General features: G+C 38.1%; 1 protein-coding gene across 1 annotated transcript; it reads right to left on the bottom strand.

The window, feature by feature from the left end:
- Nucleotides 1-245: 245 nt before the first annotated feature.
- On the bottom strand, nt 246-24,507 carry LOC139140205 (breast cancer type 1 susceptibility protein homolog). Its single transcript, XM_070709293.1, is given in 17 exon segments — nt 246-2,404; nt 2,900-3,034; nt 3,279-3,458; nt 3,987-4,064; nt 4,476-4,563; nt 4,824-5,030; nt 5,033-6,034; nt 12,419-12,513; nt 13,078-15,825; nt 16,354-16,521; nt 18,848-20,355; nt 21,143-21,300; nt 21,505-21,587; nt 22,010-22,098; nt 22,377-22,451; nt 23,046-23,099; nt 24,138-24,507. Coding segments are annotated over 17 exon segments (6,912 nt in total). The 5' UTR covers nt 24,212-24,507; the 3' UTR covers nt 246-2,234.
- Between the last annotated feature and the right edge of the window lie 104 nt (nt 24,508-24,611).

The following is a 24,611-nucleotide window of genomic DNA, read 5'->3' as shown; positions in this document are numbered from 1 at the left end:
ACTACTTTAATCATTATTGTCAGCTTTTTGTGTGCATTTTGTGAAAATCAAGAAGACAATAAGAATGCTGAGGTCTCCCATGGTTTATTAATAACAAAAATTTTCATTTCAGAAACAACCTACGCTTGGTTATCAAAACCAGAACTTTTCAAATCTCAGTACTTTGAAACATTCTGAAGTAAAACAAGTGTAAGTTGAATTCATATTCATGCACAATAAAAAGATTGACAAAAGAAAAGCAGATATACTGTAGTTATGTACAGATGGCAATTTTATTGAAAATTTTCAAAAAATAAGTCAACTGTTATTTGAGAAATGACATTCAATTTACCATTGTAAAAGATATACTTGATATAAAAAGCAAAGTTTGTATTTCTCTGCATAAAAAGTACATGAAAAGAAATGTTTTCTAGCAAATTGACATAGTGTAGGTGAGGCTATTTCTAATGTAATTATGTAATAAATTTGTATTATTCTATTTACAGACTAGAGAGTTACTAGGTTACTTAACCCTTTGAGCGCTGTAATTTTCTCCCACCAAAATTTTAGTGCAAAATTTTACCAATTTTTATGAAATTTTCCGTAATATTTTGATAATTTTGGACCAAATGGACATTACATTTCATTTGCTACAGTTTTTTTCTAAAAATTTTGGCAAAACTGAGAAAAATTGACTGGGGTTTATTTTATAAAGGGGATTGTCTTTGGTGCTCAAAGGGTTAATAGTAACATTCTAGGCGACTGGAGATACATCAGACTACTACAGAGTGAGGGGTAGGTACTGTATTGAACTTCCACTGCCTTCCTTTGGGTGATGAAGTTTCTCCTTTATGTATTGTAATTTGTATTTAAGACCTCTAGCCCATGTACAAGGGGGTATACAGAAAATAGTATCCACGTGACATGAGATTTCTTTATGTAGTCAGTCAGAGAGCATTAAAAATATCTGACAAGTCTTGAGGCAATTTGTGTGACACAGGCTAACCTAACTGACAATGTAAAACTGTTCAAACATGCAATGGGATTTTAAAATGTGTAACATCGTAAAAATGATTTCAGTTGATTCTTGAAATTTTGGTATTTACAGAAACAATACAGGTACAAGTTGTGCACATACTATATGTTCACATGTTGAAAAGCTGAAAAGTAAATACTGGGTATTTCAATGTACAGTAAATCCTGCAGGAACTGAACAAGAAAGCATACTATAATTTTTTAAAACTTGACAGAACAAAATCTTTCAAGAAACTCAACTCTTATTGATTTCTTGAATGGAAGTCAAAATCTTACAGACAACTTCTGTCTACAAATTGTTTTTTTCGGCTGTATGATCTACATCACACATAAAAAAGACAAAAAGAAAAAAGTCAGATATAAAATATTTTACTCTCAGTCTGTTTAACCCCCTTCCATGTGATGTTTGTTCAAATCAGGAAACTTCAACATTGCAACCTTTTCCAACCTAACTCTTTGTAGAGAAAAACAACGTGGCCATCACAACATTTCTAGACTACTGTCATTGTGATGATTAAGTGTCAACACACAACATTGATTGTCTAATTACTCATTATTTAACTTGTTTGACCTATCTGTAAGCCCGTCTCATGTAATTTTAAAATGTAGTTTTTGAAATTTTAACTTTCTGAAATCATGTCTGTGCAATTCTGAAGGAAGGCCATGTTGGTTGACGAACACTATTGACATTGTATCAACTGGAACAAGTTTGCAACTTACAGACATTATTTGTATTATTTGTGTATTATTGAGAAATCATCATATTGTATTTGTATCTTGAAACATGTCTAAAAAGTGATAAACAATAGAGCCTTTCAACCGTACTTAGCATCAGGAATGATCAGCTTATCCTGTAAACAAAGTCCTCATTGAGTAAAATGATCAACAAGTCCTAATACAGTGTGTTACTTCCACCAGAAATAAATCAGTATGAAATATCTGCCCAGTATTAAACTGCAAATATTGGTCTGATTTGTAGTGAGGTTACGTATGATGCTGACATATTACGAATCAATATCTATTGAGTGCATAGTTGGTTGAAAGCTTGTTTATTGTCGTTTGACAGAGACAAAATATCAAAAAACGGAAACTTTTTCCTGTTAGACTTAAGTTCTATGTGCGGGTATTATTCCCAAATGATCAGCTTCACAAACTGCTCACATCATGCCCTACACTAGTATGACACTCAGTACAATTCACTGTCGCTGTTACTAAGACACTCAGTACAATTCACTGTCGCTGTCAGAATCCAGTGTAATGATCTCATCGCCAGCATTCTCTTGCACATCACACAGCAAGTACTCCTTCAATGGTTGCACTGTGTACTGGGCTACGCTGTCGAAGATCCACTCTCTGGTGGCTGTCACTGCATGGAATTTCTTGTAAATACCTTGAAATGGGGAAAAATTTGACAAAGTTAAAGGTACACACTGCCGAACTATTGCATTTACCTAGCAGATGATGAAAATACGACACTGCACTACCATATATTTCCATCATTCTGATTATTATGAAATATTTTTAATTGCTGAATTTGTCCTCCCAAAGTCAATGCCAATATTGAGATGGCTATTTAGGGGTTGGCAACCACTAGAATCAAAGGTACACGACCAGCAAGTTGTTGCATGGACAAGGTGGATTTGCCCATCAACTGATCTCATAAACTTGAGAGTTCAAATTCACTTGCATAATCAAGGATGTGTACAGAACTAGCAGACAAGACCATAGGACCACTTGACTTTCAGATGGCTTAGGACGAACATACAGTAAATGCCGTTGCTCATCTGTGCTATGGAATGTTCATTCCCCTTCATAACAGGAAAATATCTTTATCAAATTGGCACTTTATAACATTTCAAGTATGTTACGTGTTAGCAGTACTCACTGTTGTAGTCAATTTGTACAGTATTGGCATCTGGCTGTAGGATTATGACTGGAGTCATCTTTGTGTCGTAGCTGAACAAGGATGGTTGATGAACTATACTGGCACCACATTCTTCTATCAGTATACGAAACTGACCTGTGGAAAGAAATATCAGCAATATTTGAAAGTTGTTTTATTTTTCTACTTGCTAGTTCTGCAACTTTGAAATAGCCTACATCATGTTTGAAGGTATGTTGTTCACTTGCTATTAAATGCATATAAATTAAATGCACAATGATGGATATTTTACAATAAATGTCTATAAATATAAGAGATCAATAATAAAAGATGATAGTAGCCAATGATCTGTGCGAGCATCAAAATATGCGGATTTACTCACTTGTAGTCAGGGCTGTAAATGACCCCATGAGACAGATCTCATAGTTGCTTAGCAACAGCTTGCCCGTTGTTTTCCTGGCTCTTCTAGGTCCCATGTGATTTACACCGTTGACAAGATCACCACGGACTTCATAAGGCTCTTCAGACAACATGGTGCCAGCCTGTACGCATGCTTGTATCCCTGTAATACATACAATGTAGGATAATTGTGAATCTAAAATACCATTTTTGAATGAAATCCTGCTCTTTACTGATGAAATTTCAGGACAACAACTTTCATTGGATTGGGCAGCATACAAATTTAAGATAGCGAATCTTAGGCACTGAGAACCTTTGCTGCTCTCAACAATGAAGTTAATTAAGTTTTATAAGTTAAATTAAGTATTGCCATGCTCAATCAGACTGTAGGAACCACATAAGTATGGCAAATGGGGTATGAAGAGTTGCATGGCAAATGATGGACTGCTTCAGAGTTGAAAGTGGACTTAGCATGAACGTGATCAGTGTAACAGTTGTACATGAATAATCAAACTGAAATGTGAAAAGTTAAGTCAGCTGAAGAGACAAGTTAACTGTTCACACTGAGCGCAACTTCTTCAAATTTTCTGATGAACTTCAAGAATGATATGTTGATCATAACGGAACAAATTCACATAAACTGCAAGAATTCGAGACATCTACATCACTGAAAATAAACAGCAATACTCACACTTGTAACTGACAACCCATTTCCTTGCAGCAATACCAAAGAAGTATTTCAGAGTTCTTTCACAAACAAGGCCATCATCTATCAGAAAAACAAAACAAAACAAAACAAAACGTTGATCAACATTTCCATTATTATACCAAATTCAAGAGAAGAGATTAGAAAAGAAAGAAAATAAATAATTGTGGAAAACAACTATCTGACATACAGGTGTTTTTGTTTGTTTAAAAGGAAACAGTAATTCATATCTGATTGAAACTGACACCTGTTGCAATATTTCGTTACCTTTTGATGTTAACTTACTAACAATTCAGTCACTGTTCAAGCTTGAGATAAGAGCCTGAAAACAAGTTTTGCAGAATTTACAGTGGTTGTATGTATAAAACTTTATTAGTTTTGTAGACTGAATATAGTTGGATTGTGTGAATATTCATGTATATATATGTTTGATGCTATATCAGAAATAAAAGATTACAAAAACTGACAACTTACATGTTTTCACAATGACATGAGTAACAGAAGAATTGAACTTTGGCAGGAGACGACAACCCATTTGTCTGGTTACATACTCAACATCTTTCTGTATGAGGAAAAAGACAAAGAAATAATGAATAAATAAATACATGTAAGGTGTCTAACTATTGACAAAACTTGTTTATGATTATGATACTGCATAGGGACCCCTTCACTGTCCGTTCATTTCAAACTGCCTGAAAGATTTTAATAGCAAAATTTGATTGAAAAAAATTAAAATGGCTAGCATATTATCCTGTTTGAATGAGTCTTAAATTGTCCTGATTGAATGACTTTGAGTTTGAAAGATGCAAACTGTATACTCACAAGCTCTTCTTTACTGAGACCAGTTGTGATGAAGGCATACTCTGCCTTGACAGTCCTGTCTGCCTGTGACTGGTTGTGTACCACACTGCTGCCAGATGCCTTGACAGTTCTGTCTACCTGTGACTGGTTGTGTACCACACTGCTGCCAGATGCCTTGACAGTCCTGTCTACCTGTGACTGGTGTGTACCACACTGCTGCCAGATGCCTTGACAGTCCTGTCTACCTGTGACTGGTTGTGTACCACACTGCTGCCAGATGCCTTGACAGTCCTGTCTGCCTGTGACTGGTTGTGTACCACACTGCTGCCAGATGCCTTGACAGTCCTGTCTACCTGTGACTGGTTGTGTACCACACTGCTGCCAGATGCCTTGACAGTCCTGTCTACCTGTGACTGGTTGTGTACCACACTGCTGCCAGACCGATTCCTTTCTGAAACAGGGCTGATCTTGCTTTTCTGCATCAGAATCTTTCTCTGATCCTGCTTGCTGGGAAAGTTTGGACTGATTTTCCTCCTGTCTTGCACAACTGACTGTTTCTGGGCATTGAGTTTACTTGGCACATTCTGTCTGAAGGTGAATTTTCTCTGACTTCCTTGCTGGCTAGTTGGATTCTCAAAGCTGGGTACTTTTCTCAACTCTGTTTGAGACTTACTCTGCCCTGTGTTTGTCTCTGGTTCACTGTCTGTATCATCAGATATGACGGCTTTTTGCTTCAGTTCGTTCATGTCAACTTTCCTTTTCTTTTCAAGGCTTGCTTTAACCATTGACCTCTCTTCACTGGGTTGTGACTTGAGCTGTCCAAGTAACTCCTCAACTTCTTTCAGTTTGTAAGGTAAGTCACTGACTGATGGAATTCGGAGTTTTGATGGTGATATCCGGGGAGGTGGTGAGGGTGACAGAGGGCTGCAGCAAATGTCATCATCACTGTCACCATTTATGCTAACATCATTGTCACCATCCATGTCACCCTCATCATCACATGATTTGTCACCGTCATAGAGTCCAGTCTCAGCATCCTCCCTGGGATTTTTGTCATCCTGTTTGTCACCGTCATTGCGACACTCAGCGTCTACATCCATTGGGTGATCAGTCACACTGTGGTCACCTTGCTGTGACTTGTTGCCGTCGTTGTCTGTTGCTGCAATTGCTGCCTTTATCTTGGCCATCTCTGCTTCGATGTCATGCAGTTCCTTCTGCATCTTATCTCTTGTCTGAAAAAAATATGTGATAACTCATCATGCAGTGTTCCTTTTGTATTTTATCTCTCGTGTGAAAATAATATGTAATACATGTAACTCTGAGCATCACTTTTAAACCCTCCAAGTTTAGAAAGTTTGGGTACACACATTGTTTTCTACACTGCAGCCTCGACCTTTTATCACTGTTTTGTACTGGAAAACATCAATGACAGCCTTAACCCTTTGAGTGCTGTATTTTTTCCAACCAAAATTTTAGTGCAACATCGTACTAAATTTTATGAACTTTTCTGTAACTTTTCTGATAATTTTGGACCAAATGAAAACAATTTTTAATCAGCTACAGTTTTTATCAAAATTTTAGCAAAAGTCTGACAAAACTGACTGTGGCATAATTTTATAAGGGCAACAAAAATTGACTTTGGCGCTAAAAGGGTTAATGTGGTACTGCACAGCATATCTGTCATGTAACAACATTGTGGGGTTGTTGAATTGTAACACCTGTGAAATTCCCCACCTCTTTCATTTATTACGTGTATAATAAATATAGAAAATGTTAGAAGTCTGTAAACAAAATTGGCTATGCAGTATACTATGGTGTCCAATCCATGCCAAAATTACTACTTTGATTTTACAACACAACATGCCATTCCGGATTCTGTTTTACAATCCAACATGCTATTTCACAACACAACATGCACTTCCAAATCCTATTTTACAACTCAACATGCTATTTCACAACACAACATGCACTTCCAAATCCTATTTTACAACTCAACATGCTCTTCCCAATTTCATTTGACAACACATCATGCACTTCCAAATCCTATTTTACAACTCAACATGCTATTTCACAACACAACATGCACTTCCAAATCCTATTTTACAACTCAACATGCTCTTCCCAATTTCATTTGACAACACATCATGCACTTCCAAATCCTATTTTACAACTCAACATGCTATTTCACAACACAACATGCACTTCCAAATCCTATTTTACAACTCAACATGCTCTTCCCAATTTCATTTGACAACACATCATGCACTTCCAAATCCTATTTTACAACTCAACATGCTCTTCCCAATTTCATTTGACAACACATCATGCACTTCCAAATCCTATTTTACAACTCAACATGCTCTTCCCAATTTCATTTGACAACACATCATGCACTTCCAAATCCTATTTTACAACTCAACATGCTCTTCCCAATTTCATTTGACAACACATCATGCACTTCCAAATCCTATTTCACAATTCAACATCCCATTCTAAAGCTAGCTCTGCGGAGCAGGGCAGTGTTACTGGCTATCGAACAAGATTCAAAATGGCGGACGCGAAATGGTCCCCTCGCACAGAGAGAGAAATGCGAACTTTGCACAAGTCTAAAAACGCAGTTTAGCACATTGTGTATCTAAACAAAATGAGCGTGCTCGAAAACTAGGATCGATCACGATTATAAATTAAAAATTGGCTGTTTTTGGAAAAGAAACTGCGCGCTGCAATCAACAGTTTTGTCTATTGTGCACCGTGCGTGGGAGGCTTATCGTGAAAGACCGAGATTTACTATATGGCGCATCTGATACGGATATGGTCCCATCGCATAGAGAGATGAAAATAGGCTTTGTGTAAGTTCAAAAGCACAGCTTAGCTCATCGTGCATCTAGACAAGTTGAGCGTGCTCAAAATAGGAGATCGATCACGATTTTGGGTGAAAAAAAACGAGTTTTCGGTGGAGAAACTGCGCGTTGCAACCAGTTGGTTTGCCTATGGCGGTCAGCAGGGCTGTGGTGGGAGGCCTTTAGCCGGCAAGGGGTGGACCATTGGGAGTGGAAATTTTCGAAAAAAAAATTCCCCACAAATTTCAATAAAAATAATCAGCCAAAGAAACTTGAGAAAAACAGATGACGCACTTAGGTAAAGGAAAAAAAATCCGTCAAAAGTTACTTTCTGAAACATTTTTATTTTAGTCTGCATCAGATAGGCCTATACTATGATTCTTTGGCCAAGAGGGGGGGGGGGAGGGGAGATCTGAAGGGTATAATCGTGGCCAGTAAATGAAGTAACTTTTTTATTTTATAACTTTTTGTTCTGTTTATCATATTTTTTCTTTCACTGAAGTTTGGCATCGTAAAGTAATTCGAGATATAAGATAATGTAAAAATCATATCTGTGATATCGATTGTTAACAACTGTATTGTGGGTCTTTACACTATGATTAATTAACAAGAATTCAACAATTCAGGCAGCTTGCATCGGTACATAAAATGGGAAATATTCACCAACCATATGACAAACAATCACTTTCTTTGTATTTCAATATTCAACGAAACTGATTTCCATTGTAATGTTCTAAACTTTATTTACAATTAAACATTAGGCTACAAATCCGTATTTTTCTTTTCAAAATTCATTTGTACACTTGTCTTGACGGTTGAATACCGTGCGTGTGAAATGCAATAGTGCAGAAGAATACGGATAGCGACATTACAGCCATGACAACTGACAACTAAGCCTCAGCAAGCGGAGATGTAAAATACGAATATGGGGCCAGACAAGGGTCAAAGCTCTGTTGGAACGGACTTCGCGAGAAAGACTGTGTGGATAACAACCGATAGAGGTCGCTGTAATGTCGCTATCCGTATTCTTCTGCACTATTGCATTTCACACGCACGGTATTCAACCGTCAAGACAAGTGTACAAATGAAATTTTGAAAAGACAAGTCATCGTTGATGACACAGTCCCCACTTGTTAATGGTACTTTGATTACAGGTCCTCAGACAGGATAGACTCCTCTTCATAAGGTCTGTGATAAAAATACTTTTGAATGAATTCGCTTGATACATGTCTGAGTTGTAGTTCAGGACATGAAAAAATCGTAATAAAATGGCCACACGGTGGCCATATTGGATCGTATCACACAACAAATAAATGTGCATATACATGACATAGGTTAATGTCCTTGTAGAAAATTTGATTAAAATTGGTTGAGATATGCCTGAGTTATGGCTTGTACATGAAAAAATCATAACAAAATGGCCGCACAGCAGCCATATTGATCGTATCACAAAACAATTAATGTGCATATGTATGACATTGGTCAATCTCCTTGTACCAACTTTGAATAAATTCGCTTGATACATGTCTGAGTTATGGTTCTGGACATGAAAAAATCGTAATAAAATGGCCACACGGCGGCCATATTGGATCATATCACAAAACAAATCAATGTGCATGTGCATGACATAGGTCAATGTCCTTGTACCAAGTTTGAATAAAATCGGTTGAGTCACGTCTGAGTTATGGCTCTGTACATGAAAAAGTCTTAACAAAAAGGCCGCACAGCAGCCATATTGGATCGTATCACAAAACAAATTGATGTGCATAGCTATGACATTGGTCAATGTCCTTGTACCAACTTTGAATAAATCTGTTGAAACATGCCTGAGTTATGGCTCTGTATATGAAAAAATCGTAACAAAATGGCCGCATGGCGGCCATATTGGATCGTATCACATAAAAAATTGACGTGCATATCTATGACATTGGTCAATGTCCTTGTACCAACTTTGAATAAAATCAGTTGAAACATGCCTAAGTTATGGCTCTGTACATGAAAAAATCGTAATAAAATGGCCGCCTGGCAGCCATATTGGATCGTATCACCAAAAAAATTGACGTGCATATCTATGACATTGGTCAATGTCCTTGTACCAACTTTGAATAAAATCAGTTGAAACATGCCTAAGTTATGGCTCTGTACATGAAAAAATCGTAATAAAATGGCCGCCTGGCAGCCATATTGGATCGTATCACAAAACAAATCGACGTGCATCTGTATGACATATGAATTAATCCTTGTACCAAGTTTGAATGAAATCGCTCCAGGAATCTCTGAGATATCTGCGTGAACGGACGGACGGACGCACGGACGCACGCACGCACACACGCACGGACATGACCAAACCTATAAGTCCCCCGGACGGTGTCCGTGGGGACTAAAAAATACGGATTTGTAATGTTTAATTGTAAAATAAAGTTTAAACATTACAATGGAAATCAGTTTCGTTGAATAGTGAAATACAAAGAAAGTGATTGCTTGTCATATGGTTGGTGAATATTTCCATTTTATGTACCGATGCAAGCTGCCTGAATTGTTGAATTCTTGTTAATTAATCATAGTGTAAAGACCCACAATACAGTTGTTAACAATCGATATCACAGATATGATTTTTATATTATCTTATATCTCGAATTACTTTACGATGCCAAACTTCAGTGAAAGAAAAAATATGATAAACAGAACAAAAAGTTATGAAATAAAAAGTTACTTCATTTACTGGCCACGATTATACCCTTCAGATCTCCCTCCCCCCCCCCCCCTTGGCCAAAGAATCATAGTATAGGCCTATCTGATGCAGACTAAAATAAAAATGTTTCAGAAAGTAACTTTTGACGGATTTTTTTCCTTTACCTAAGTGCGTCATCTGTTTTTCTCAAGTTTCTTTGGCTGATTATTTTTTTTGAAATTTGTGGGGAATTTTTTTTCGAAAATTTTCCACTCCCCAATGGTCCACCCCTGGCGGCGAAAGGCCTCCCACCACAGCCCTGCTGACCGCCATAGGCAAAACCAACCACTGGTTGCAACGTGCAGTTTCTCCACCGAAAACTCGTTTTTTTTCACCCAAAATCGTGATCGATCTCCTATTTTGAGCACGCTCAACATGTCTAGATGCACGATGAGCTAAGCTGTGCTTTTGAACTTACACAAAGCCCACTGTCATCTCTCTATGCGATGGGACCATATCCGTATCAGATGCGCCATATAGTAAATCTCGGTCTTTCACGATAAGCCTCCCACGCACGGTGCACAATAGACAAAACTGCTGATTGCAGCGCACAGTTTCTTTTCCAAAAACAGCCAATTTTTAATTTATAATCGTGATCGATCCTAGTTTTCGAGCACGCTCATTTTGTTTAGATACACAATGTGCTAAGCTGCGTTTTTAGACTTGTGCAAAGTTCGCATTTCTCTCTCTGTGCGAGGGGACCATTTCGCGTCCGCCATTTTGAATCTTGTTCGATAGCCAGTAACACTGCCCTGCTCCGCAGAGCTAGCTTTAGAATGGGATGTTGAATTGTGAAATAGGATTTGGAAGTGCATGATGTGTTGTCAAATGAAATTGGGAAGGATGTTGAGTTGTAAAATAGGATTTGGAAGTGCATGATGTGTTGTCAAATGAAATTGGGAAGAGCATGTTGAGTTGTAAAATAGGATTAGGAAGTGCATGATGTGTTGTCAAATGAAATTGGGAAGAGCATGTTGAGTTGTAAAATAGGATTCGGAAGTGCATGATGTGTTGTCAAATGAAATTGGGAAGAGCATGTTGAGTTGTAAAATAGGATTTGGAAGTGCATGATGTGTTGTCAAATGAAATTGGGAAGAGCATGTTGAGTTGTAAAATAGGATTTGGAAGTGCATGATGTGTTGTCAAATGAAATTGGGAAGAGCATGTTGAGTTGTAAAATAGGATTTGGAAGTGCATGATGTGTTGTCAAATGAAATTGGGAAGAGCATGTTGAGTTGTAAAATAGGATTTGGAAGTGCATGATGTGTTGTCAAATGAAATTGGGAAGAGCATGTTGAGTTGTAAAATAGGATTTGGAAGTGCATGATGTGTTGTCAAATGAAATTGGGAAGAGCATGTGAGTTGTAAAATAGGATTTGGAAGTGCATGTTGTGTGTGAAATAGCATGTTGAGTTGTAAAATAGGATTTGGAAGTGCATGATGTGTTGTCAAATGAAATTGGGAAGAGCATGTTGAGTTGTAAAATAGGATTTGGAAGTGCATGTTGTGTTGTGAAATAGCATGTTGAGTTGTAAATAGGATTTGGAAGTGCATGATGTGTTGTCAAATGAAATTGGGAAGAGCATGTTGAGTTGTAAAATAGGATTTGGAAGTGCATGTTGTGTTGTGAAATAGCATGTTGAGTTGTAAAATAGGATTTGGAAGTGCATGTTGTGTTGTGAAATAGCATGTTGAATTGTAAAATAGAAATTCGGAATGGCATGTTGAGTTGTAAAATCAAAGTAGTAATTTTGGCATGGATTGGACACCATAAGAATACCTCTACTCTGGCAAGTGTGGAATATTATATGTATAATAATGTTGCAGATCTCTTTAGCTTTCTAGATTCCCCACAGGGGTATCAGCATTGATCTCGTAAACCATTACTTTTATCATTTTAGAATCTGTGGCAATAATACCAGGTAAGTGAAACACAAATGAAATTTACAAAGTCTATGCTCCCATAAGCATGCAATACAAGTGATAGCTGAAGCAATTGCAAGTCTAGAAACATTCATGAAACGAAGATTTGATTTACTGCATACCTGAGAGCTGAACATTTCTCCTTGGCTTGATAGAATAGATGACGCACTGGTCAGATTCAATTGTTTGCTTGCAGCACTGTCCTGAGTACTGTCAGCTGTAATCAAATTAAAATAATGGCGAAACTTACTTGAGAGCTGCAAGCACAACATAAATCATATGGATACAATGTTTCAGTATACCCTATATCCTACGCCCTTGTTCGTTTATCTCAAGCCATACAAGTTTTCAAAATGGCACATACCATATGCAATCAAGTTTTGCTTTGTTTTATCTGTGTGGTAATTTGCATGTATAAGGAAAACCTCATTGGGAAAGGCTACATTTTGGGGATGAAAGATTAATTTTGAATTAATTAGCAGATATCTTATCCTATGAACTTTTGAGATAAGCATTGTAGCTGAAAGCGTGAACAGTGATTCGTTTGTTCATGTACAAGCTGGAAATATGAAATATTTTTTTATGGACACAGATATTCTTCATTGGCTTTCATTTGCATCAATCAAACTCTGATATAAAACATATTGTAATTACAAAAATTCACAAAACAATTTCCATTGACAGAAAACTTTGGAATGTTTTCCAGCATAGTAATGTTATTAATTAGAAAGCCGTCCTCACAACTCTCAATGCATCCTTTATAAAGTTCTAATTTACTTACAGTCAGTGTCATCACAGCTGTTGAGGGCTCTGTCTTCAACTTCTTCACAATAGGTCTCCATATCAATATCGGTATGACCTGTGACCTCTTCAGCATTGGTTTGGCCATCTCTCTTTCCTTTTGCAGTTTCCTTACAAGGGGTCTCCTCACTATGCAGTGGGAATGCTGATTCTGCTAGTATGGCATCTAACTGTGAGTTGGTCAAAATGTCATCATTGCTGTCACTGTCAGACAGTTGCCTGGCAACTCTTCTTTTTCTCTTCTTTTTCACTGGTGATGACATAGGTGAGATCAGTCTTACTGCTCCTTCGTCATCTGTTTCATCATCATCACAACCTGAGACATTGGAATCATCTTCAAGCACTGTCTCCTTCACATCCTCAAGTACTTTCTCTCTGTCCATGGATGTCTTTGAAGGTGAACTCTTTGCGGACTTCACAGAATAATCCCTTAGGTTATTATTGGCATTTTCATTATGACTTCTCTTCCGTAGCAGTCTCACAGATGGTTTATCTGAGATAGCACCCAACATTGCAGGTTTATCTGAGATAGCACCCAGCATTGCAGGGGGTGTAGGTGGAATAACGCCTTCTGGATCATCATCATCATCATCATCATCATCATCATCGTTTTCCTCCTCCTCCTCATTTTCTGATGCTTCAACTATATCACCATCATGATCATCATTAGTATTGGGAGAAGTTTTGGTGGCTTCAATACTACCTGAAATATCTGTTTCAAGACATCGTAGTTTGTCACTTACATTGCTGGACACAGCATCATCTTCCTTACACTCCAGGCTTTTACTGCCACTAAGGCTCTGCTCAGTGTTGCTGTATAGTTTCAGTGTCCCCTCTGTCCACTTCTCAGGTGGGCTCACCAACTCATGATCGCTTTCTGAGATCCTTCTTGTTCCGAATCCAACTGCTGTGTCTCTTCCAGCAATACTATCTTTTCCTTCTCCAGTCTCCTTACCCTCTGTCAACTTTTCCTCAGTATTTACCTTTGCTTTGTCTGTCCTGTGTAGAATTGAGATGCTATTTTCACCAGATAGAGAGACCCCAGAAGCATTGTCACTGTTGTTCTTCAGCTGTGAACCTTGACCTGAATTCATTTTATCCTGTGAAACACTCTCTTGATCCATGTCAAGGTCATTGACCTCACTGACATTTGACCCTGTAACTGCTGAAATTTGTGATGCACATTTTCGAGCATCAGATTCCGATGACTCAGCCTTTTTACCTTTCCTCCTTTTCAGCTTGGTTTGTTTATTGGCTTGTTCTTTCATTGAACTTTGACCCTTTTTGGCAGTGGCTGATTGGTCGACAGCCCTGGCAGACTGCCTTGTTCTCCTGGGCACAACTATGACAGGAGTAGGTTCATTTTCACTCTGTGATGCACCAATGCTGGCAGGTACCATGGATTCTGTACTGTTGGCATCAATGCCATTGTTATCTGCAGATGTTTCGATCTTGTCCTTTGTAACATTATCGGTTTCACTGCCACCATGAACTACGTCTTGGGCTTTCTGTTGAAATGTTTGCTTTTGAAACACTGGTGATGTTAACTCTACTTGAGACACTGAGTTCTTTGAAGATGTTGCTGATAAGCTGCCTTTGTTTTTCAATTTTGATTTCACGCCATTCATATCTGTTTCAACATGTTCATCCTTTGGATTGGTGTTTCCAGTTTCATCACTTTTGTTAGAAAACAATTCCACTGTACGTTCACTGTCACATGAAGTCTGTTCACTGTCTGGCCCTTTCATGGTTTGTTTTTCCTTGCCACCACTGCCAGCCATTACAGCCTGTTTACTTTCCCCCATCGCAAAAGATCTCAGCTTGGACCTTGACAGGGCTGGACTCCTGCTCTGACTGTACCTGGTTTTGCGTTTTGTGACCAACGCTGTGCAATCATCTTCCATGCTCTCAGGTATGCATGACACAGGAGTAACAGCTGGCACTGATTCCTTAACCTCAAGATGTCCGTCTCTGGGTCTGGAACTTGTCATCTTAAGACTCTTACATGTTGCATTGTCTTGTGAGAGTGAACTCTTGCCTTTGGTCTCTGTATTTGCAGTTTTGCCAGAATTTCTCTTTTGGGATTTTTGAGATTCTGCATTCTTCTCTTGGCTGCCATTCATAATTGCCTCCTCCAGCTTTGTCTTGTTATTACCGACACATGAACTGTTTCTGCTTTGTCTTTTGCCCCTTGCAATGAGACTATCATCAAGATCTCGCCCTGGAGGAAGGAGGTCCAAATCTGAATCTTCATCATCACTATCATCAGCTGTATCATCCTCATCCTCAACATCACTTTCATCATCATCTTCATCATCATCATCATCTGTCTTTTCCAAATCATCATTTCCATCATCTTTTGTCGGCTGAACTGCATTCATCTTAACGTCTTCATTTTCCATACTTTGACTTTTACCAGAGGGAATGGATTTTTCTAAATGAGACTCTGGAATGACTGAAATCACCTCACTTTGATTTGTTTCAGTGTCTCCCCTGTTTTTCTTGACACTCTCTTCTTTTGTTTCTTCCGGTGTTGGTAAAATCAAGTCAGGTGTCATACTGTCTTCCAGGTTCTCACTACCTGCCTTGTCAATGGCTCCCACTTGTTCCACAGCACCGTCTCTCATTTTCTTCTCTGACAGTTCTCTCTGTTGTCTGACCTTGGGATGAGTTTTCTTTCTTGAGACAACTTCACTTTTCTTCCCTGTGCGGAGACAACTTTGTGAACCTGAAGTGAAAGAATAGTGTTTCATAAAAAGGATCATTAGATTGATTGTCCTAAACCACTGAGACATATGTCACTTTTGGTTGCTAAATTTGTTCTTCTTCCAATTTTTTTCTTTAAATTATCAATTATAAAATAAAGTTATCCTATAAATATCAACTTTGACAATAATGTCTTGACTTTCTATAAATTCACCATAGATGTGTCTTCATCATCCACTTTGATGTAAAGGAAAATAGATTCATCAACAGCGGGGTCACATTTTCTATTATTGATGTTTACTATATTGAGATAAATTAGCTGATGGAAGAAAGGCACTTAAAATGTCATCACCACAATTTTAGGTACATTGATAATCTAGCCATAGGATCTGCGATAATAAGGGGTTCTAAATATAAACAGAGCTGTGCCAAAATGGGAAAGTTCTATCTACAACGATGAACAAACACACAATTGGATTTGCAGGTAGACATAAATAGACAACTACGACGCAAGTCTCAACATAATCAATATCACACAAAGAAATCTCACCTTTTATTGGTTTGATAGTTTCTTCCTCTGCAACATCATCTATGATTTCCATGGATTCTGTAGTACTTCCATCATATTTATCCTCTTGGAATTCCATGGATTCTGTAATACTTCCATTGAATTCATCATCACTAGGATTAGCTGCATGAGGCGTTTCTGCTGTAGTACCTGAGACAAAAAGAAAACCAAATACATCTATAGATATACCAAATTTGGATATTTTTTCACGAATTTATGATATGTTCTGTGTATAATATTTTTGATACTGCACTTTGTGTAGATACTATCATAGTATTGTTTTACTAACAGTGACATTCACAGAGTAACTGTAACAAATACAGTACATTTAAAGGGGAAATTTACCCTGAAAATTAATTTTGCATATTAAACTGATATGGTCATTGAAAGGCTTTCGTGTCGATTTTATTCACTTTCACTCACTGGCTAACAAACAGTGGTGTACTAAAATACCGGAAGTGACGTCGTAAACTTGGTCATTGAAGCAGTCGACGTGTGTAACTGTAAGCAGGTAAGCTTTCCACTTACAGTGTACAGAATGGCTACAGAATTAGGGGCCAAGCACTCGGTGTCAATGTTAAAGTCGAGCAGAAATAAAGTTTTCTGCGAATACCATTTGAGAAGGACTGCTTTTACCGAAAGTTGCAAGTCCAACTACTGAACTACTAGCCTAAAAGAAAACTGCCCGGGGCATATCCAGCCCAAAGTGCTTTGCTTGTACATATGGGGACTGTGCTTACGCTCAGGCACTAGAAACGGAACGCTGTAGACAGGACCGCTGGTTCTAGACTTATCATGGCTACATCGAGGTGTTCTGTAACACATTAAAAATGCTCAAACTTTTAGAATTTATGTCGATCTCTTTAGAGCATTGGCATTACTTCGGTGTTGGCATGATTTCACAGGGACCGTGGGTTGACAATGACAGGCATGATTGATCGCCGAGAGTAATTTGAACTTCGTCATCGGAGCTAGAATAGTCACTTTCCGAACTCGAGTCGCTGTAACTTTCTGACGATGTCAATCTTGGATCATCGATTGCTCGTTCAGGTTTGAAGTTATTACCGATTATCTTCGCCATTATGCTTTTTAGTCGAGCACTGAGGTTTGCGTACCGCGTACGTTTACTCTACTTGGCGTGGAAGAGCTTGGTCATAAGTGACCTCGCTTTGAACCCGCTGTGACTAGTAAGTTTGATATGTCACTTCCGGTTTCCGTGCGTTCAGCTTGTGGCCACTGCGCTAATACGCGCAAGTGAAAGTGAATGAAACCAACGCTATTTTGTTTATTTTACACTAAATAACGACCTGATTACCAAGAAAGTCTGGGTAAATTTCCCCTTTAATCTTTACGGCCCTGATACGGTTTTGCGGCCCGAGGTCGTACGGCGGAAGGGCCCGAGCGTGCGAGGGCCCGTACGCCGTACGACCTCGGGCCGCAAAAGCCGTATCAGGGCCGTAAAGGTTTTATCATATACCTTATGGAATGATAAATATGTAGTTTACATAATATTCAACATTGTGTAGGAGATAAAAATGCGTGCGATTTCAAAAATTCATCGCCATTTGTGTCTGTTTTCCATATATACGATGGCCGCTTCCCGTCGCGGATTGACATACATAATGACGTCATTTGTTTACCCGCAGAATTCTAGAACGCGCAAAGCAACTTGCGTACTAGTACGTGACCAACAGAGATCCAGATTGAAATCGAGGTGTAGGAAGGATAAAAGCGTGATGTCAGTTTCTGGTAATTTATACTGAACAGACACTCACTTAATATACACAGGATTTCACTAGAATTTAGAAATAATAGCCTGACGCCACTGACGCCACGCGCAACTACGAGCTGAGCGAGCAGACGTTTTCCAAATCTCGCGCTGGCTTTGTGTACGAATGGAACGTTTGCGGATAGCAATGCGCGTAGTAACCAGAATCGACATAGTTCAGAAATGCACGCGATTGCCCATATTTGGGCACCGGGCCGGGGCGTGATACGTAAAAAAAATGCACGGATCTGAGGGCGCTTTCTCCCATAGCTTTACACAGGCACGTGAATGTAGGTATATGATAATCCTTCTTTGTGCATATCTCAAATGTGTGACATTGTTTCAAATACTCGCAATTACCTCGACCTTGTTTGATCACAAGTAACCCTTATTTATCAAAGTTCATATCACAATCAGATTAACTCTGGTAATGTATATCATGTTCCATGCATTTTTTTTAACAGATTTGAACATTTGAGTGCCCCTGAATACTTAGCTAATGTAAACATGATTTTACAGACCTAACCCATTGTGGTATACGTGTTGATTGTAGGTGAAAGTGTAGATTTCAGCTCAATGCTGTCACTGACTTAGCATTTAAAATGGCAAGTAACAGGCCTGGCAGGATATTGGTTAAAACTTCACAAACTAAACAACGTGGGTTCAACAGTAATAGTTGAAGATTATCGATTGAGCAAGTGTACTTACCTTCTTCTTTCTTGTTCTGTGCGCTTGTAAACACTTTCTGACCCCCTGCTCCTTTCTTTTCTGAAATATTAACCTGTTTCAGCTCATCATTCATGTGTGCATCTGTTACTGTGTTCATATCTTGAATGGAGTCACACTGGGAGATGTCTGGTTCATCACAGCGATAGTCTAAGACTGTGTTCTTTATGATATGACCAATGGCATCCTGACTGCACGGAATGAAATCAGCGATGGTATCCTTTGTGTTTCTGCCTTTCTTCCTTTTGCCCCTTCCCTTAGTCTTGCTCGCTATACCGCTGATATTTGCTAAATTCTTGAAATTTTGTTCTGGAATCTGATCACTCTTGCCAGTCTCCTTAATCGTTTGTTTGTTGTAAGCATCAAAGATTTGTCTCCGACTTTCCGAGATGCTCTCTCCATGAGTCTTTTCCTCTTTGCTTGATCTCGGCATCTTTACATTTACTTCATCATCGCTGTCTTCTAGAAATTTATCAAAGTCCATCAGAGAATCAAAATCATCACCACTTGCATGTGTTTTACTTCTCTTGATGGCTTTGTTCCTCTCAGCGGACTTCTTCCTCGTGTGGTTTAACCCTTTACTGTAAGTGTTCACAAAGACTTTACTTCCAAGAGAAGATTTCCTGTTGGATGTAAAGAAATCATCCTCAGACTCTTCTCCTTCTTTGCAGTTTTCTTCCTCCAACTTCTCTCGACTTCTTGTCACTCTCTTTGTTGTCACTTCATCACCAGATAATCCATCCAGAAAATTACCATCAGTCACATCTGTCCTTGTTTCCTTGGTAACAGCAAACAGTTGCTGAGCAACAACTTGCTGTCCTGTGGCAGTGTTTGTGGCAGAAATTTTTTCAAGCTTGTCAGATGCTGCAGTGCTTCCAGTGTTTCCAGTGAGGCCCTTACTATGGTCATCTTCACCAGTTTGATTTCCTTTTACTTCTTTTTCCCGAGACACAATAACAACACAGGCCTTCTTCCTTGGTCTCTCCTCACTGCTACTGTGCAATCTCTTGTTGGCCCCTTTCCCCTTCACTTTCTTCTGCAGTCGCCCTTTCTTCTTTGGAGTTCGCTGACTTGGAATGAACTCATACGGGTCCATATCTGATGATGACGACTTTCCAACATTCGTATTGCGTGATGGCGCCACCTCTGGCAGTTGAAAGACATTTTCTTTCTGTCTGTTTTCCTCCTGTGGTTTTGCCGCTTCATTTCTTTCACCATGGTTACTAGTTGTTTCAGACTGTTGTCTAGCAACAGCAGTAGAGCTTGATGGCTTGTTCATTACACCAGGTTGGTTTCTATCCTGATTTCCTGCAATCTGTTCCAAGTCAAGCTGATCTGACACTGGCAACTTGTCCAGCTCCAGAAGAAGATCACCATGGCTAGCAGGATGTTTATCACTATTTGCATCATCACAATTGTCATTCCTGAGGGATCTCCTGGTGTTTCTCCTCTTCCTGGTCTTCGAAGACTGAGGAGCTGGGAAAGAGGAACTGAAAAGGAACGAAAGAATAGCACCGATGAGAAAATCTTACAGGAATGTAAAACTATCTGTGGCTTCTGTATCACATAGTAGTAATCCAGTGACCCGGCAGGAAAAGGGTTAAAGGGGTAGTATCTGTAACTTTAAGTTTTGTGTTAATGTAAACCATAATTTCTTCTTCTGCTCCACAAAGCATGTTGAAATACACAGTAATCAGCTTATCAACTCAGCCTGTACATGTGCAACTGTTGTCGAGTGCATTCTGGTCTGGACTAGAATTCAAATGTAAACAATAACAGTTCATTTTAGACATAAAGATGCTGTATTGACAAGCTAATAGAGGGTATTTCAACATAGTTCCAGGTGTAGAACACAACTTGCAGTTGACATCCAAAAACAAAAATACTAGAAAAATTATCAAAAGTTATAGCTGCTGGCCCTTCAATCAAACCAAGAATATTTATATAGTGTCACCTAACAATATATAAATTTAAAATGTTTATACTATCTTGCTGTAGAGTAACAACTTACATGTATCTATGCTGAAAATGAAGTGCAAACAAAACGTCTTTGAAGGATTTACTTCTTGCCTGTTCAAATGATTACAAAAAACCTACTTGTAAGTTTCAGAAAACTACAATGCACAGTTGTGTTCAAGTATTTGATCTAAATATGAGGAAATTTAGTGGCATCAGTACACATTATAAAGGTGTTCTTGCACAGAGCAGTGTTGGTATAGTATGGTGAAGCTTGATTCAGGTGAATTTCAAAACTTTTCTTTCTTACCAACATCTTACCTGACATTAGTGTTGGTTGTGATGATATCTTGCCTACTAGCTTCACTTTCACAGTCCTCATCGATGTAAACATCAATATGTTGACTTTCTACTTTTCTTGTCTTGGCAATTCTTGTGTTCTTTTTCTTCTTTCTTCCTTTAGATGTGTTTGCAACAGTCTTCAGAGAGGAAAAATTGTGATTGGTTTATTTATATTAAAAAAAAAATTGACCAAATATGTACATGTGACAATCGAGAATTTTATATTGATCATGCAGCAAAGAATTGAATGATTCTACTGATAAGCAAGTTGAACCATGAATATTATAATAATAAAGCACTGGAATGTCTGATTGATAAATCACTAACACACTTAGACCAACCTGGTTGTTCTCTTCTTCTTGTTGTAGCCGACTAGGTTTTGGTGATGGCTGCGATGCAATAGGGGGACCTCGTGGTGGCGTACCTTAAACCAGATCACAAAAATGATTAAAGGACAAGATAAGCCTTTCAACCCAATACCCCAGTCTAGAGATCTAACTCCACAATGGGAAACAATCCAACCCAACAATGGTGTTATAGGTGTGAAAGAACAGTTCATCCCTAGAAGGTGTAAAATAAGTAATTTTGACCCTTCAACTAGTATAATAAAAATTAGACTATGACTGCCGTGAGTTGTAATGGTTTGATACTCTTCAAGTGAAAGCATCAATAAAGACTGCTTTTAGTTACTTCAAAGAACATCTTCATTACTTTGAGGCAGAAGTATAGCCCTAATTGGAAAAACAATCAATTATGCATTTTTTTGAATCAGTTTGCATGTCCTTTCCATAACTATAGTATAGATGTAAATAAAGTCCTGACTGAATATGACATTTTTTCGCTTACATTCCATTCCTGTATCATCTTTTACCGCACTGACCACTCCTCTTACCGCAGTAACAATCTCATTCAGTTTACAGTGCTCTGTTAAACTCCTGCAGTAAAGTAAAATAAATAAAATAGAAGAATGCGTTACATACAACTAGTGTAATCTGTCCTTATTATCGGTGATCTGCTGACTAACACTAGGTGTTGGACTTTTATTTGCATAATGAAATAAATTTTAACTTCCACGGAGAACAGCAATAACAGCACTAGATGTATATAGCTATTGAAGAAATAAAATATTCTTATTGTTAATAATGTATGCACACATATGAATGTTGTAACTGAAACAAATTCTTGTCAATAAATTTGAAATGCATGCTCTTACCTTTTTGTTATAGGCTTCTTGCAAAGTGGACACGGAGCTGATGACTTCTTATTAAGAACTTCTAGGATGCAAAACCTTAGGGTAAAGTTATATAAGAATTGTTTTTTTAAATGTATTGCAACTTTGTCTCTGAATATTGCTTAATTTTGTGGCAAATTGGAAGTTCAATCAAAAGTTGAATACACTGAGTGAGAAAATGGTTCATTGCTTAGGATTCACATTTACAATGATTTGGTCAAATTATAATATTGTGTAAAAAGAGACAAGATAGTTGTCGACAGGTAAAGCTGAAATCTGTTTTAGAAATGCAAGATTTAACAAGCTGGAAAAAGAAAGTAGTTGAAAAAAGTAAGTAGTTACTAGTAATGAGAATTTGATTCTGTATGGTAGTTTGGGATCATGCAGATATAATGCAATTCACTGAACTGTCTTTTTGTGGATGTACTTTTTGAATTTGATTGACAAAGATTTGTGTTGCAGTTAACTGTCCATTTAGTAAAAGGGATGTATTACAGTCTGTAGCAGGCATGGCCCCAGATGACTCACCCTAAAACAGAAGCAAACTATTGCAATGTTATGTATTTATAGCTACAACTTATGGCCAGAAAATTATCCAATTTTTATCATCATTCCATTTTATCCAACGTAAGCATTACACTTCATAATTACCTGCAAAACTGGTGATCACATCTTGTGGACACTGGATCCTTCAGTAAATCCAAACTAAAAACAAGAAATTTATTTAACACACTTGTTCAACATGCTGACTTGAATAAGTTATTTCAAGTGGAATTTCCTGACATTTGCAATGTTTCACTTAAAAAAAAAAACTTACAAAATACAATAGTTAAAAGTACTGAATACTTAAAGGCTGTTTTTCGACAGAATGATTCTTTGCAGCGGTTGAAGCCATCCACTGGCATTTGTGTGCTGGGTAGTCTGCTCGATTGACCGATTGTGTATTTGGTCCTTTGCGCTCTAACACACTAAATTTTTGTGTGGGCCATATGTGTGTTACAAAGCACAGAGTATGATCAAGCAGACAACTCAGCCAGTCAGTTTATGTGCTAGTTTCTGTTATGTTTGTAGACGGATAAGAAAAAAACTTTGTACTATAAAAAACATCAAATCAAAAGTGTACATGTACTGGTAATATTGTAAGGTAACTTAAAAGTTTCAAACATGATAACATCAAAAAATACTTCAACTTGAACTCTTAGGGAATTGAACCATTACTGCTTCATGTTTTTGAGAAAGTGGAATTTTAGAAGATGTTCCAGAATCTGTCAAAGGTTATAATTATATGGAGCTACATGTAGATCACTTTCTAAATTCTACTAGCTCAATGGGTTGACGAATTTCAAATTCTGAGTTGGTCTATGTACTGTATTCATAAAGAATGGGTGTCTATATGTCTAATAGCCCTGCGTACCGTGCTGTGTGTTCCCGGCGTTATACGGCCTCGCCACAGGCTGTGTGGTGGGGAGGCCGTATTAAACGCCGGGAACACACAGCACGGGATGTCTAAAATTTATACAATCAACAACAGCTTTCGGAATACTTAGTTCTGTTTCGCTGCAGTACAGTAGCTCAAGGTTTTGAATGAAGCAAACCCAAGGCAAAACCTCAAGTTACTGTACACGTAACTGCATGCTGCAGCTATGTCGGACTCGAAAGAAGCCATTTCTAAATGATCGGGTCACTCGATCAGTGGACGTGTATTGACACTGGCGAAATCGTTATTTTTACGAATAAACTTACCATATAGGGCATTCTAAATTCTTCTGCATTCGACACAGAGTGTCTTGGACTAACTTGATTTCGGTCACAGCCATGCTTCTTTCTGGTCGCGATGAAAACTGGCGCCTATTTACTATTTATCTCACTTGCATAAAACCCAAGTACAGTATGAAGAACGAGTTGTGTAACTTCAGAAACGACGTCAGAAATATCAGTTTATCACATACTCGACACTTCAGTGTTCTTTTTTCGATACCGACGTGTGAAAATTAACAAGTTTTAGCTGATAAGTCAAAAGATTTCGAAATATAAATGAAAATGTTCACTGAGCCTGATGACAAGAACGGCGCGGTGAAATGTACACAGAGTAAGTCGCCATATTCGATTTTCCCGCAAAATGATCATGGTCATGTGACAACCAACTTTTCTTCAGTTGAACAGTGGGCGTACGAACAAACATGTTCGTACCATGTTTCGTTTTCTTTTTCATAATTT

This window comes from Ptychodera flava, chromosome 9 (assembly GCF_041260155.1).
Source record: "Ptychodera flava strain L36383 chromosome 9, AS_Pfla_20210202, whole genome shotgun sequence".
NCBI classification, from domain to species: Eukaryota; Metazoa; Hemichordata; class Enteropneusta; family Ptychoderidae; genus Ptychodera; species Ptychodera flava.
This window is presented reverse-complemented; position numbering and strand designations above follow the sequence as displayed.